General features: G+C 50.8%; 1 protein-coding gene across 1 annotated transcript in view; it reads right to left on the reverse strand.

The window, feature by feature from the left end:
• Positions 1 to 16,972, reverse strand: part of TMEM132C (transmembrane protein 132C) — a 300,571-nt gene that overhangs the window by 57,627 nt on the left and 225,972 nt on the right. Inside the window, exon 4 of the mRNA XM_077875245.1 lies at positions 2,498 to 2,681. Coding sequence (XP_077731371.1) covers positions 2,498 to 2,681 — 184 coding nt within the window. The remainder of the gene's footprint in view (positions 1 to 2,497; positions 2,682 to 16,972) is intronic.

Below are 16,972 nucleotides of genomic sequence, written 5' to 3' on the forward strand. Positions count from 1 at the left end.
TGAGTCATCTGTATAACTCAAAGATCTCTGACTTATCTATTTCCTGGAATCCATAATGTAATTTTGCCAAGTGACACTCACACTTACAATCTCTTACCAGGCAGGCTGATAACAGTAATAAGAGAGTAATGGCATTTTAAGTCCCAAAGGGAGCTTTGATGATACTCTGTCTCTAACTCTGGCTGCACCATGGAATTGCCCACCAGTGCCTGCCTCCCAGCCCTGGGGATCCTCACTTAATCTGTCAGGGTGGGGCCCAAACCACAATAATTCCTAAAGACTCCTAGGTGATGCACATGTACAGCCAGGGGTGAGACACACCTATTTCAGTTCTTCTATAGAAGAGATTGGTACGCTTTTTCCAGAAAGGGCTGTCAGTACATACTTTAGGGGTGGTGCACCACTCAGAACCTGCTACAAATACTCAGGTCTTCCTGTGTTGAGCGAAAGTGGCCATGGACCATTCAGAGATGGACGGATGTGGCTGTGTTCCTGTAAAATTTGACTTAGAAACACAAGCAGAGGCTGAGTTTGGTCCTGAGGTTGTATGTGGTGGAGTCCTGTTCACAGAGTGGCTTCATTATTTGGACAAGGCATTTCAACTCCTTGCATGCCAGGTATCAGGAGGGGCTGTGTGTCCATGTGCTGCCTGGTGTCCATTCTTGTGTCTTCTAGCAAAACAATCCTGAAAGCTCTTTGGTTTCTCTCATGGTTTGTGCAGCTGACCCATATCTTGGTTTGCATTTTCCCAGAAGGATTCCATTGCAAGTGGTTTATTGTGAAGTGCAGACAACATCAGTCCTGCTGCATAGATGGGAAGGACAGCTTTGGACTGAGAAAGAAATCTCAGGCAAAAATGTGCTGGTGCTTGAGGTGGAAGGTGAGGCAAGGCAAGGTGAGGCAAGGGCAGAAAATCCACAGAGTCTGTTCCAACATGTGTAACATCCCGGCTATGGGCAATGCTTCAGGTAGACGGTATGATCCCATAGGAGTCGTCATGACTGTGAGACTTTGTTGGAGTTTCTGGAAATGAACCATGTGCTCTTCCTGGGCTCAGGCTTGAACCATTTGGCAAGAGTATTAGCAGCCATGCTGCCATCATGAGTCAATGCAGAGGGAAGCCAAGAGGCAGAATAAAATAGTCCTAGAGACAGAGCTGAGTCCAGATCAGGTGGACGTGAGGCCTGGATGGATCCTCAACTCTGAGCCACACAAGCCAGTAGATTCTTGTTGTACTTATGCCAACTGGGTGGCAGTTTGTCAACATGGAACCTAAAGAATCCTAATTGATGTATTTCCCAGCTTGGTATCGACGAAGCATGCTTATGCCAAAGCTGAGCAGAAATTAGGTTTACAACATCCATGCCAGGCTCCATGTGAAGGAGGGAGGATTCTGGCAAAAACCGTTGTAGCTGAACTTCCAAGTGCTCTCCACGCGCCTCTGAAACGCCATCCTCTCTGACCTCCCGGCAGGGTGTCTCCCTGTGGTGCGGAGTCAAGCGCGGGCATGGCTCTGGAGAATGGTCCTGGCATGGCAGGAGCAGGTGCGTGACCACAGAGCAAAACGGCAGTGTGGCTTCTCACCATGCTCTCTCCCGTGCTCATCCCCAGCGGCCACGAGGTCGAACCAGAAGTCACGGCTGAGTTTGTGTGTGCTATATTCATGCTGTGTTCTGTGTGGGTCCAGGCCATGTTGACTTGCCACGTGGGGAGCTAGACTGTGGTGTTCACTCAGCCCTCCCCCTGCACCCTCTGGAGACCTGATGAGGCCACAAGACTCCTTATGACCAACAGCATCATATGGAAGAGTCACACGTCATTTCCAGGCCATTGCTTAGAAAAGCATGTGACTCTCCAACCACCCCTTCCTCGGTGATGGATACCATGAGGGCCATGTGTTCCTGATGTTGTACTACAAGATGGTGAGGGGCCCGTCCATGGAGACCCCTGAGACCCCACATGACGCAGAGCCCCTAAATACTTCAGCCATGGTTGTGTTACCCACCCAAGCTTGTGGGGCTGTGTGCTGTGGCAGCCCTGCCTAGCTTACCTGACCAATATACAGAGTGACCTAACATTTCCTTATAAAAAATGGAACAGGGGACAGGATGCCTGCATAGCTCAGTGGTTGAGCGTCTGCCTTTGGCTCAGGGCAGGATCCCAGAGTTCCGGGATCGAGTCCCACATCGGGCTCCCCACAGGGAGCCTGCTTCTCCCTCTGCCTGTGTCTGTGCCTCTCTCTCTGTGTCTCTTACAGATAAACAAACAAACAAATAAATAAATCTTTTTTAAAAATAGGAACAGGAGAATAAAAAGAAGTGGCATAACCAGAGAAGTCAATGATAAATGGGGTGCGGTGAGAGCGAGTGTCGTGAGGCTAGCAGGGAAGTAACCGAGGCTGAGAAATGGTACAGCGACTCCCCGAGGCACGGGTGGCACGCATCCCGGGACAGATAGAGGGAAGGCCACAGGGTGCTGGGGTGGCCGCACATCTTACCGTGGCTAGAGGAACGATGCCAGCCAGGTCCTTCTGGCTGATGAAGATCTCGGACACGGCGGTGTCGGTGGTCGCTCTCCGTGGATATTCCACCTGCCAGGCGATGGGCTGAGTCCCCGAGAGGCTACTGAAGCTGGCTATTTCAAAGTTCATCTGCATGACCTCACTGAACAGGCTGCTGCTTCTGGAAAAGGAGCAAAGGAGCATCGCTTTAGGCTGACTTCATTCCGTGGAAGGGCCCTCCTCTCCTGCCCGCCTCCCTCACAACAGTACCTAGAGTCTAAGGAGGAAACAAACGCCTTTTGGGGGCAGCACAGACCAGGGCGCCACCTGTGAGTTAGGGACAGAGCAAGACCCACAGCAGGAGGATCTGGGCAGAGCCTGAAGCAGGCACATTAATGGGTGTCTGTGCTGCTCCTCAGACCACAGCGAGCCCACTGGCTCCACTCCTGCAGTGTGAGCCCGGGGGACCTAGCAACCAGGTTGGGCACCTTTTGGGCTCTGTTTCTCGGGTATGCCAGAGGCTGCAGGCAGCTCATCCACCACCTTTAACCCACCTTAGCATTTCCCGCAGTTCTAGAAGCACAAAAGGGACCAGGGGCTCCCTGCAGCAAGGTGCAAGCCCGCAGGAGGTCAGAACCCTCCTTGGGGACGCAGACTGGGAAGCTGGTGAGGATGTGGCAGCTCCAGGGGACCCGGCTGCTCTGTGGCAGCAGTAGGGGCAGTTCGGGCCCAGGCCCTGGGGTCGCTGAGCCAGGCAGACAGGACCACCATTTCCGTGCAGCCCCGCAGAGCAGGTGGGTTTCCCGCCTCTTTCCTCCCCACTGCCTTGTCCCTGGCTCATGTCGCTGGCTCTCCTGGAGATGGTGTGACCTGCCCTGCATCCTTCTGCTTCCAGGGAGGGGCTCATTAGCTACAGGGACTCTCTGGTCCCCAAAAAAGCAGTTCGATCAATACCCTAAATCCAAGGTGACCCCACACTATGTGTATTCGGAGCAAGCTTGCCCCAGCAATTGGGATGCTTTGGGAACTAAGATCCATGCTTCTCGTTTTTCAGACAATGAAATTAAGGCCCAGAAAGGGGGCGGCTTGCTCACGACCACACAGTCAGGCTGAAGGAAGCATGTTTGGGGTTGCCCCCTACCTGTGTTCTCCACGGCTTTCTTCCCCATGGCAGCTGGAGGCCAAGTGTGGAATCACAGGACACCAAGCCACAGTCTCCCATGCAGGGGTCAGCAAACTGCCACCCAAGGGCTGAATCCAGCCTGTGGCCCATTTTCATGAATTGTTTTGTGGAAACACGACTCGTGTGTGTGTGTTTCGTCTCTGCTGCTTTCGTGTGCCAAGAGCGAGGTTGAGCAATGCTGTTAGGTAATGGATAGCTGGTGGAACCTAACCTATGTGTTATCTACACTTTTATGGAAAAAGTGCCAGCACTTGTTTTAGGAGGTCAGGGTAGGGGAACTTGGAGAGCTTTCTGGAGCTGCTGAACTGATAAAATTGTCACTGGTGGAAATAAGAAGGAAGGGCTTCCCAGGCATGCAGTGTGGTCTGGAGGGTGGGCAGGAGTCTGGGGAGCTGGGAAGCCAGCAGTGGGGCCTGTCTGCTGGGCATCACTGTAAGTGCAGGGGGTATAGCTTGTCCCAGCATCTCCCACTGCCATCAACTGGGAGGTCTACCTGTTTTCAGGACAATTGAGGGCAATTTTCCATAGCACCTCAAGAAGGAAACAAGTATGCTTGAAGATGGCATCTCTACTATGCACCAGTCTGGAGAGTGTAGAGTATGGAGAATGCTAGAGAAGGCCTTCCTTTTGCTGGGACAATAAGGACACACCTGCCCAGTCTTTAGGGGGTTTGCTCAGCAACCAGAATGCTAATTCTCCACCTCATCTTGCTCAGTGCTGCTCTGTGGCCAGAGCAGGAGGTAGCAGGGAGATCACCACACTTACCAAAGCCCTGGGACTCATGAATCTGCCTCATGCTCTCTGGGCTGGAAGCAGGGCCCAGAAAATCATGATTTATGAGATGCTGGATATCCCTCAGGGAGGAGACATAAATCTAGTGTCTAGTGCATCAATCCATGAACGGTGCAATCTCAAGAATGAATTACTTGCCTTGGAAAATGAGGGAGAAGTGTCTGGAATCTGGAGCGTTTCTAAACTAAGAGCCTCAAATCTGCTCAGGCAGCTGAGGCCTGCAGGGTTCTGAGCCTGCTTGACTCAGCCTCCAGAAATTCCTCCCACCTGCTCTGGCCTGGCCTCTCTCTTCCCTGGGTGACAGACTTGCCCTTATTTGGTCACTTCATTCCAGCCAACAGCTTCGTCATGGATCATGAAAATTTCTTTTTCATCCTGCAGTTTTTCTGTAAAAACGTCTGGATTTTAAAATATAAGAACCTTAATGTTTTAGCCACGATGTGGCTCAAGCAGCATCTCTGCTGGCTGTCAGTTTGCTCTCTCTGGCTGAGGAAAGTAGTATTCCTGTATTTCATAGAAGTGCCACACTTGGAGGTGGCAGATGCTGGAGACAATGCAGGTGCAGGGGGAGGATTTTCAAACTGTGGTCCTAGTGCCCTGAGCATACCAAGGTGGTGATGGCGGTGGCTGTGGGACCAGAGCTGGTCCTTAATGTCATCCCCTTTACTCCTGCAACATGAAAAACAGCTCTAACCTTAGCTGTTGTAATACTGGGCCTGTACAGAATCCTGGGTCAGAGTGACATGAGGGTGGAGTATTTATTTATTTATTTTTAATGTTTTTAAAATTTATTTATTCATGAGAGACACACAGAGAGAGAGGCAGAGACATAGGCAGAGGGAGAAGCAGGCTCCCTGAAGGGAGCCCAATGTGGGACACCATCCCACGACCCCAGGGATCACAACCTGAGCCAAAGGCAGGCACTCAACCACTGAGCCACCCAGGTGCCCCAAGAAGTATTTATTTAAAAGATGAAGGGAGAAATAGAAGGAGGGAAAAGGTGGGAAAGAAGGAAGAGATGGAAGAATGAGGGAAACAGGGGATTGGAATCAAGATTATAACACACAACTCTGCCAAAGAAATACAGCAGGCAGTACGATCATGCTGTGGGCTTCCAAACAGACCTTCTGAGTTCAAACCCTGGCCTCACTAGCTGGGTACCTACATGCAACTCAGCCTTCTTTTCCCTGTTTGCAAACTGGGGACACTACTCCTTCCCATTTCACAGGGTTGATATGAAGATATGCACCGGAGTGAGTAACTATCATGCACTTAGAACATTTTCACACTAGCAAATATTAATAAATGTTAACCATCCTTGTTTTCAGCAGGACTTGAAGATACATTTGTCCTCAGTGACTGGATGTTTGACTGCCTGAAGGCCCCTTGAAAACATACCCCCTAGGACTGGTCCAGGAGCATCTTGAGAACAAGCCACGGCAGAGATGCTATGTCTGCCATTCAGTGCATACTGGGGTTCATTCAGATTTGCATTTACTCCATAGCTGTCCTGGTAGACGATACCACGGTAAAACACATTTCTCTGGAAGAGGGAGACCAAGAAAGAAGAAATTTGTCTGCAGTTCTGTCTGTGGTTGGTGCCTTCCTGCTGTCTCTGAGCTGAGAGAAATCTTTCCTAAGCTTTTGCCTTGAAGGAACTAAGAGCCCTCCATGCCCGCCCATCTGGGGCGCATAAGACTACTGGAGTAATAAAGAGAAGAATTTAAACACTTAAGTGACTCCAGAGAGTGCCCAAGCACCACCACTTGCTAAATCAATAGTGTAGATTTATTGCAGTAACCCTTGAAAGAAATTTTCAAAATTGGCTTAAAAAAAAGCTCTTACTCAAAAACAAATAAATTCCCCCAATAGTCATAATAAAGTTTGGACTACTGGAAACCCAATTTACCAAACCTTTTAGCTATTGAACTCTATCTATTTTCTATCCCAGAAAATGGAGTCGGGTGTGTGTGTGTGAAGAGGCCAGCAGGACTTCACCTCCCCACTTACGGGGTGTCAGCCACTGTTGACAGCATAATGCCTGCAGAAAGAAATGAGGCTAACAAAATTAAGAAATCAACTTCATAATAGGGAAGCTGGTCCAGGAGAACAAGTCATTCGGCCCAGGCTTTTATTTTATTCATTCTACTTTATGTGAATTTCATGAAGGCAAAGGACACACACTTCCCCTCCGGGAAGGCTTTATTAGATAGTCCTATTGACCCAAGGTCAACTTGATGCCCTGAGGATCTCTGAGAGCTCTCCACGGTGCTGAAGGATTTCAGCTCATGAGGCGTGTAACATGCAACAGAGTACCTTGGGCTGGCAGACAAAATGGAACTTGACAAGTGCCTCAAAATGATGAAAAAATGTGAGAAAAAAGACACGGAGAGTAGATGGGAGCAAAATAAAGTTACAAGAACCTGGGACAAAACCAGTTGTTTTGTCATCCAAAAAGATGGTGCCAAAACTCATTGTCAACTGTCCTTGATTCTTTGCATCATACATCCTAAAATTCAAAGGGCTGAGTGGAGATATCTGATTGGCTGTGATCACACACCCTAAAATATGCCAGGACTACTGGGGAGGGATCTGGCCTGCTCTTGAGGGAGTCAACTCTTTCATCCCTGCTTTCTGCAATTAGCATGCAAGACAGAATTCAGAATGCAGGTTAATAGAGAAGGGCAGATGGGGGAGCAAAGCCTTTAAGATTGTCCTGTTTCCAAGCACTCTTGGACTAGATTATGAGTTTGGACTTAAAAAAGCCTAAAATGTTATAGGAGCAAGAAAATATATGAAGGAATGAGGAGAATGCTCTACTGCAAATCACATTGATACCAACGACATTGCTTCAAAGGAGAATCACAGCCCTCATGGAAATAATCTGAGCCTTCTTGTCCTATAAAGCAGGGTTCTCAGGCTTGGCTGAGTGTTGTAATCACCTGGGGAGAGTAAGAGAATACATTATTGATACCTGGGTCTACCCTGGACCAATGGAATCAGAATCTTAAGATTGGTGGCACTCAGACATTAGTACTTTCACAGCTCAGGTGATTTTAATGTGTGGCTGCAGTCAACAATGACTGCTATACACAAAAAAGATCCTCTGGAATTGCCAAGCATCTCACTTCCTAATTATTATGACTTTTTTTGCATCCTAGTGTCTATACAGCTGGGTAGGTATTGCAACCACGGGCTCTGAAATCAGGCACACAGGTTGGAATTCTGATTTCACACTTTAGTGGGGTTGGGAGTGATCCTGGGTAAATTACTTTACCATTGGTAGTAATCTTGAATTATTTGGTGAAGGAGCTTTAAAAAACTGATGTCTGAGTTCCACCTTTGGGATTCTACTTTCATTGGTTAGGAGTGAAGCCTGGCATTCTTAAGGACTCTCCAGGTGATCCTAATATGCATCAAGGATTGAAAACCACTAACTTCACCTCGATAAGAATCAGTTTCTTGTTCTGTGCTAATCCAACCTCATGAGACCATTGCAAGGATAAATGGCATAACACATGTGTAGAACATACAAAGCAAATATCCACCAAATGGTAGTTATTATTGCTGTAATATTTCTACTGTTCAATAACCTGGAAGGACTTGAAAACCTTTGTCCACCTGAGGTCACAAGTCCTGGGATTTGATGAATGCAGCAGGTGGGGGAGAAACAGGACTTTACCCAAGCCCCTCAGGTCCTGACCTAACTGTCCCTCCTGGGTGTCATGTTCACATCCAGCTCTGCCTCTGAATTTGGCTGGCCCAGATCCTGTCACTTATTTTCCTTGGTGTAGCATGGTGGGTGAGTGTGAGCCCAGGCTGTGGAGGCAAAGCCCTGGGTGTGAACTGTACACCTCGCCTTGGGACATTGCTCTTATTACCCCCAAACCTCAGTCTCCTCATCTCTGAAATGGGGATATACACCTTGGTCTTGCAGGGTGTCGTGCATATTTAGGAAGGTAAATGTTTTACACATTGTGTAAATGTTGGCAACTAATCCAATTAGTAAAAGAAACTGCGGTATGTGAGATGGACACCGGTAAGCTGAACAAAACCATAGAGCAAGCAGAGCCCATCACAGATGAGGAGAAAGAACATGGAGGCATCCAGCTCTTCTAGACCCTTCCTGTGGGAAAGCTCCCCCCCTTGACCCTACTGGCCCCAGGGACTCCTGGGCCACACAGTGGCTCAGCTGTGCACAGGCACTCCTGCTAGCTTGTATTTTCCACACAGCCTGCAGTTTCCTTAACCTAACATACCAGGAATTGATGACATATTCATCCCCAAGCAGCTGAAATTTTAGCTAAATTATGTCACACTTCAAGACGTGTAGATGCCCAGAGGACGTTGGAGGTCCTGGTAGAAGAGGCATGGATCCAAACATCATCCCAAGGCTCTTGGGGTTCTGTAGCTACTGTGTTGAGTTTTCTGATGCTGCCATGGTGGCCTCTACCCCCAAGGAAAAGCACTGAGTCCCTTCAGATCCAGTTGGGACATGAGGATGCCTGGATACAAGATCATATAGAACAAGAGAGACCCAGCCATCCTAGCACCAAGCTGCTGTGCCTGATACATTTTGCTCTATAAGAGAGCCTAGGGAAAGCCAATAAAGGGATTGCCCATAAAAGTCCTCTTTATTGTGTGAAAAAAATAGTCATTTGAAGACAGTGAACTTGGGACAGTTTGTTACACAGCAACACAGAAGGGATGTAGGCTCTGACTGATACAGTTCTTTCATGACTTTTGAATAACCTCTGCACTTTCCCAGCAGGATATAGCAGAGGTCGAACAGAATCAACCAGGCATGCCAGGGGCGGAGAGGACCTGAGGAGCCCACCCCACTGCCTGGCCTCCCACAGCTCCACGTGGTACAGGGGAGCAGCAGAATTTTCACCTAGTGCCAGGGAAGATTACTGGTCTGCTGACAGAGAGAATGGAAGCAGACCCCGAGCTGGCCTCGGTCTCCTGCAGAGGGGCGTCGGCGGTGTACTCAGAGATCAGGTGGAAACATGGAAACATCATGAATGTCAGAGCAGAACAGTGACCACACACAGCACAGGATGGCTCCCCTGTGGGTGAAGCAGGAAGATGGAATATCTATCTGAAGACCTAACCCCACAGTCCAAAGTCACCTGACTCTTGCCACTGGGCCCGTCTTGAGGGAAATCAGGTAGAGCTCAATAAACTGACAGGCTGTGCTGAAACGTGAAATGCCTTAGCAACCTTGGAATCAACCAGATTGACTTTTCTGCTGTGGAGCAGAGGGGGCATCTAAGGCAGACATCAAGTGCAATGACAGATGAGAGAAGAAAGTTGTAGATATTGTTCTGCACCCTGGAGTTTGCAGACTGGAAATCCACCCAGTGCCATTGTTAGCGGATGTTGAATACGGTGTAACAAATGAGTGACCATTCAGAGCCTTGCCTTGGGATTAGCAACTGGAAAGTCACTTCCATCCTCCACGTTTCAATAATTCAGTGTCCTTCTCCCCCTGCACTGCTCCTTGGCTACTATTTCCTTCCCAACTTTTTTTACTTTGGCCTCTTTAGTATTAGTCAAAGACTCCAAATTTCTTTCTACCTCAGTGCCTTTGCACTGACTTTCCCCAGACACCATGATGGGTCACCCATCACTGCATTCACCCCATTATCCATGGCTCACTCAGCCACTTTATCTGCATCACCACATGACACATTAGACATTTATATGCATTTGGTCATTCACCATCTGCCTCCCTTTCTGAAGTGCAAGCTCCGTCAGAGCAAGAACACTGCGCTGTCACTGTTAAATCCTCATGATACATCACAGCACTGACCAGAGGAGGCGCTCAGTAAATACTTTCGAATGAATAATGAATGAGCGATTCCTCCAGAAGCCAAGTTCGCTGATATTCACACTTTGCTTTCCTTCCACTGGTCAGGTTAATATTAATTTCCACTCAAGGAAGGAGGTGGAGTCTCTGCTTAGTGGAGAGAAGGGGGCAGAAGCATCCTTTGAAGCTATCAGCCTTCCCAGAAGAGTTGAACTCCTTCCAAGAGAGAAGCCAAAAGCAGAGCCCGTTGGAGACCTTCCAGGAAAGACACGCTCCAAGGTCCACTACTAAAACTTTGTGTTTTCTGAATATCACAGAAGACAGAAATTGGATCTGCTCCAAAGCTTGCTATTGAATTTTATGCCTGCTGAGCTCCACTAAATACATAATGGGAGGCTGAATTAACTATGCAAAAGTATAATTTACAGTTAATGTTTATAATTGATGAGTTGAGGGTCTCAGTGGCAGCAAGAGCTGCTCAAACAGGAAGAACCAGAAGGGATATAGGGGAAGTTTTACTTTTAGAATGGAAGGCGTGCTCTGCTCAGCACCAAGCCGTTCGTCTGTCCAACGTCTACCAAACACCTGCCTTGTGCCAGGCACTGCCATCCAATGCCACAGACAAAGAGTGAGGGCCCTGCCGTCCACAGCAGGTCACAAATCTCCAAGAGGAGCAACCCCAAACTTGCTCTCAGTTCCCTGTTCATTTGGCTAAAGCTGCAACAAGGAGACTGACCAGAGTGAACACAGATGCCGCATGTCGCGGGGCCACTCTGCTCTCGTCCCTGCTCCCCTCCTGCAGCACCAGCTGCTGCAGTGTTTTCCAAGCAGGCAGAGCTGCCGCAGAGTTGAGAAAGGAGTCTAGTTGTTGCTCGACCACTTCTCTTTTTATTGGGGGGTCCATATTACCCTCACTCAGGAAATGCTACACTAACCACCTCTGCCCCCTATTTCATCTCCCCGGGCCCAGTTGCATGACAGAATTACTTGGTGAGCTTTTTAAAAACACCAATCCTTTTCCGAAACACCTCTTCCTCTCTCCCCTTCAGATTCAGCTGATGTGTAGCAGCGAGAACCGCTCAACTGATGTCTCCAGAGGGGATATAATTTTTCTTCTTTTGATGAATCTTCTAGGGTATCCCTATGTGCAGCGAGGGTTAAGAAGAAATGTTTATTGTTTGTGTTGTTGTTTTAAGGGAATAGCTTCAAATATAGAGACCTGATTCTTGTAGCAAATGCAACCACAGCCAGATGACAGTCTCATCCAGAGCATACATCCAGGAGCTGGCCTAGGTGGCCTGGACCACCGCCTCTGCCTCAGTTTCCGCCCCCTTGCCCTCGAAGGGCCCATTTTGCTGGATGCTGCTTACACTGTGGTCATAAGTCAGAAAATCAGACCCACGCCAGGCAGTTCTGCAAGGGGGTTTAGCTGTAGTTATAGAGGCTTTGAGTGGGCAGAAAGGACAAATGGGTTGCCGACACACCCAGGAAGAATGGGAAGAAGCTCTTCCTACAAAGGGCAAGGGGTGGGGGTGGTGCACCCAGGAGCTAGGTCACAGAGGGAGAATTACATCCTCACTGAGAGCTTCCCCATAGGAACTGGAGCCACACCCCATGCCCAAGACACCATCAGAAGCACAGAAGGCACCAGATACCCTGACTCTTTTCTTCCATCCAGTCTCTCACCAGGGCCTCCCACTGGCTGACCTTAGCCAGAACCCAGGTGGCATGGGATCCTGGAAAGCATCCAGTTTGGAGGGTCACAGAGCAAGGGAAGGGCAAGGATCAGATTGGAGATGGGACAGGCAGACAGCCGGCACGCATTCCTTCCAAAGCCCCATCACAAACACGATTGCTGGGCAATCGCAGGGCCACCCAAGGGTTGGAGAAGGTGTCCTAAAACAGTGATTTGTGAACTGCGGCTGGATCAATAAGTGGGGGGAAGCCAGGGGATCTGGCAAGGGGGATCTGAGGCCAAGGAGACCCTTTACAGAGCGAAGGAAGACCAGTGGGTGGAGCCCAGCAAGCGCCAGTGTGGACAGTAGTCCAACACCTGCAGGAGGAAGCTTGAGGGGAGCCTGGCATCCTGCGTCACTGCTGGTGGTGCAGAGAGGGCAGGGTGGGGGAGGAGGGAGGGACATCAATTACACCCATTCCTTTAACGGTTTAAAATCCAGTGTTTTTTTTTTTTTAATTTCAGAGATTTTATTTATTTATTTATTCATGAGAGACTCAGAGATATGCAGAGACATAGGCAGAGGGAGAAGCAGGCTCCCTGTGGGCAGCTTCATGTGGGACTCCATCTCAGGACTCCAGGATCACTCCTTGAGCCGAAGGCAGATACTCAACCACTGAGCCATCCAGGTGCCTCTAAAATACAGTGTTAATAAATGTCAGGTCCCTGTTTTATGTTAAGGAAAGAAGAAATGTTGAGAAGGCATCACACTGGGTGCATGCGTTGAAGGAACGGCCCCAGCTGGGCTTCCGGGAGCAGGTGAGGAGGAGTGTGGGGTTTGAGATGGGCAGACAGGCAGGACAAGCCCTCCGGGGTGGGGGGGGGAGGGTGCAGCCTCTGAAGGATGTGTGGTGGTAGCGGAGTGAAAGGATTGGCTGGGACGATCCCTCTGGTCCCAGCGAGGAGAGTGGGTAGCTCAGTGGAGGGTGGAGGCACCCTGCGGGGCGGGCAGAGAACTCTATCAGTGCTCACGCTGGAGGGGACGTGGGGCCTCAGGGGGCCAAGGGTTCGTGTGGCTCAGCACAAGCAGCTTCTTTCTTTACCATCGTCTTTGGACACGTGTGTGGGTTACAAAGAGGATCCCTCTGCCTGATAGGAAGGGCTCCTGGTTCCTCAGGCTTTTGCTCATATTCCCATCCTCGGGTCGCTGGTCTTCCCCAGCGCAGTAAGTGGCAGCGCCGTCCTTCAGCTGCTCCAGCCGGACAACTACAAATAATGACCGGTGCCCCCTGCACTGCAGGCCGCCCTGTCCCTGCTCCTTCGGCCAGGCCTGCTGGCTCTGCCTCCAAACACGCCGTGCATCTGCTCACTGCTCTGTGGCCTCCCTGTGACTGCGTCCATGCAGGCCCTTGTCCTCTCTCTCTCCTGGACCATTGTGGCCGCCTGTATGCCCCACTCTTGTCTCACCACAGTCTGTGCTTGGCTCCACAGTCAGGGGCATCTTTCCATAATGTCACAAGAAGACCTTGCACATCCTTAGACGTCTGTCTGTCTTCCTACTCTGGTGAGAGTACAACCTAGAGTCCCTTCCTGGTCACATCCTCTCCCGCCTACCTTGTCTCCTGTGTTTCCTGTGCTCCAGCTGCTCTTTACATGCCTGGCTCTGTCTGGTCACTCAGCAGAGAAGCCAGTGCCTTCCAACACTTACATGCTCAGCTCAAGGACACCCTCCCCTCCAGTACCCACGCTCCAGGACCAATCATGTGTCCAGGTGTTCAGTCTGCACTGTTCACTGCCAGAGAGGTTGTTTGGCATTTTCTGTCTTCCCTATCAAGATGTGAGCTTCTTGAGATGAGAAACTTTGTCTTTGTCTCTGCTGTACCTCCAGGCCTATGGAGGTGCCTGGTGATATAGGACGAGAGGAACACATCTCTATTTGGTAAATGAATGAACCCGTTGCTCTGCTGTACCTCCAGCTCCATCATTCCTGGTTAACGTCAGTGCCCTTTGCATCAGCCGTGCATCCTGGGCACTCACCTGCTCTTTCCTAGCAACACATATTGGAAACATTCCAGAAGGGCACACCCAATGGGCCCAGCTGACTCAGGGAAGCAAGAGTAGGCTGGAGACATGGTGGGGCTGGGGGAGGAAACTCACTTCTGGACATGGATTGCTGTGACGCAGAGCTACTGAAATTCCTCAAGAACTTGCACTCTGTCACTGCTCACTACGGAAATCAAATTCTGCCTAGGGCCCAAGGGGCGGCCCAGCTTCCCTTGCAGATGTTCTTTGTGGTTTCCAGAGGCCCTTTTGTGTCCCAAAGACAGGCACTGGGCCCAGCCTCCCTCCTAACTGAACTAAGTATGCTTGCACCACTTGGCACATCCCACTTAGGAAGAGCTTTTATTAAGTGTTCTTAATAGAAACTAGATGAGCTGAAAAGAAGCACCTCCGCCACAGAGAGAGAAGTCTTCAGTGATGCTAATGGCTCGTCTTCCAGACATGACAAAGCATGTCAGGAAATCAGCGTTAACAGATGGGGTTCAGTGGGAACGGCTGGTGAGTGGAGATGGGGAAGTCTGGCTCTCCTGCTCTGTGTAGGGGCGCAGATCCCTCAGGGCTGTGCCGTCCGTCACCCCAGCACCCACGTAAAGGCAGCCCCGTGTGACAGGACACTGGGTCAGGGATCAGGACATGGCGTGGCCCTGATGTAGTGGCTATTTCTCATTTCTGAGCTTCCCAGTGTCCACCCAGTTTATATGATTTAATGGCATGGTGGTTCCCTTTTGGAGAATTCTCCGCCTCCTACTGTACTGAGCTGTGATGGGAGGTTGATGTCTTGATGTCTGGTGGTTATCCCCCCCCCTTTAAAGACCGAGTAGCTGAATCCCCCGTCTGTCCTGCTCCGGATGGCCGGCCTGGCTTCACTAGGCGGACGAGCCCTGCTGGGACCTCGCCGACAAGTGTGGCAAGGAAGGGAGTCGAGACGGAGTGGCTGCGTTAGGCCATCGTTCTGGCCGACGCCAGCTGATCTTCCTGCCTCGAAGTCCCTGCTACCGTTGCTGTCATCCCGGCCTCTCCCTGGGGCTCAGGCTCCCCTGGAGTAAAAGCAGGACGTGGTCAAATGACCAGTTACCCCTGTGCTGTGCTCGGGCGTCCTGGGCGCTGGGTGCTCCCCGCGCAGCAGACACCAGCTCTACGGGGAGCTGGAGCCCTGAGACAAGGAGCTTCGGAAGACGCCCCTGCCCCCCTGGAGCTACCTGGAAGCCGCCTCTAACTCTAAACGGTTCCTCATGTTCCGACGCCAGGGCGGGCTGGCGTGAAAGGCAGGCAGATGCCATGAACAAATGTCTCCCCTGTGAGCCATCACCAGACACAGCAAGAGAACCAGATACTGGGGAAAAACGCAGCGGATGGAAAAATAAACGGAGGATCAAAACCGCATTTCCCCACTGTGTTCTCGGGGGAGCTGTTTTCCTCTCGGTCTGGCTGACCACGGGGACGCATGGTAAGGAAGGCCTGGTGCTGGCGAGGGGTTCTCTCCCTCTCAGACGGGAGGAGAGGGATGCAACCCTCCAGGATCTGGTCTCAGCTCCCTCAAGCAGCTGCCACCCAGAGCCAAGGGGGAGTTTTCAAATCAAAGGCACTGAAGCCGGCACTGTTTAGCTGAGACAATCCAAAGGGACCCGGAATTTAGTAGAAGCCATTCTTAGGTGTCTGGAAGCTGCCCAAAGAGAGAGTAAAGATGCTGAAATGAACCTTGTCCTTTGAGAAATCAGTTTAAACGCTGCAATTTCATCTTAGAATAAGCTCCGTTTAGGTGGACTCCCTGGACAGAAGGCTGTGGGGAATTGAATAATACTGTGTTCACACTAGCAATGGAAACATCATCCTCACTGAAAAATAGTCTCAATCCCTGGGCCCTTGTGCACTCAAGCATCAGGAAGCCACTGGGACAGCCGTTCCTGCTCACTTTCTGCAGTCCTCCGCCTGGCACAGGAGGGCTGGCAGCTCTGAGCGCCTCCAGGTGCCCGGCAGGCGGTCTCTGGCCACTTGCACCTGTTGAGATCCACGTGTGCTCCTTCACCAATGAGCTACTGGGTGTCTGTGCTGGGCAAGGCCGAGTTTTGAGGAACCAGGGACCCAACAGCAATAGAACGAAGCCCCTCTTCCTGCCAGAGCCTTCCTTCTGGTGCAGGGGAGCAGAGCACTACCCGGGGTGGTGGGGAGGTGGACAGCACACAGAGCCACAACAGGAGGAAGTTACCTCTGGGGCTGGGCAGGAGGGAGCACACATGGCCGAAGCCGCCCAGGTAGGCCAGCACTCAAAAGAACACTGTGAGTCCAAGCACCTTCTGCCCAGCCGGGGGTGGGAGCTGGGTGCGCAGGTCTGGGAGGCGTATTGTGATGGTGAACAGTCGGCACCCGCACAGAGCTTGCTGGGTGTCAGGCCCCGCTCCAAGCTCGGGGTATTCATAAAGGCCCTTTTAGGTGAGTCCTGTAGTTATCCCTACTTTCCAGATGGAGAGACTAAGGTGCGGAAAGTTTAGGTGCCCCGGCCAAGGCTGCACTGGTAATAGGGGGATGAGGCTCAGATCCAGGCTGTCATGTGTTCCTGCATCAGAGAGCTACTCAGAGCTCCGGGGCGTCTGTGTCGGGAGCCGATTCGGGCCTTTCTGTGCACCCTGAGCCGGCCCTTCATGCCCTGCAAGCTGCCCTGGAAGTTGGCAGTAATGGGCAGATGGTTTCCTGACCAGGAAAATGAAGACAGTGTTGCGGGGCAGGGCAAAGTCTGAAGTCTGGACGGGAGTGCCGGCAGTCCTTGTGAGTTTGGGGGCGTCCTTACAAGCTTAGTATTTCTCAGAGACTCCCCTGTGCCTTCTCCACCCCGGACTGTTCTGATCGCCACCACCACAGACTGGGGGCTTGTTAGCAACATGAATGTATTTTTCACAGTCCTGCAGGCCGGAAGTCCAAGACCAAGGCACCTGCATATGCAGCAGTGAGGAC

Source organism: Canis aureus, chromosome 27, assembly GCF_053574225.1.
Source record: "Canis aureus isolate CA01 chromosome 27, VMU_Caureus_v.1.0, whole genome shotgun sequence".
Classification (NCBI taxonomy): Eukaryota; Metazoa; Chordata; class Mammalia; order Carnivora; family Canidae; genus Canis; species Canis aureus.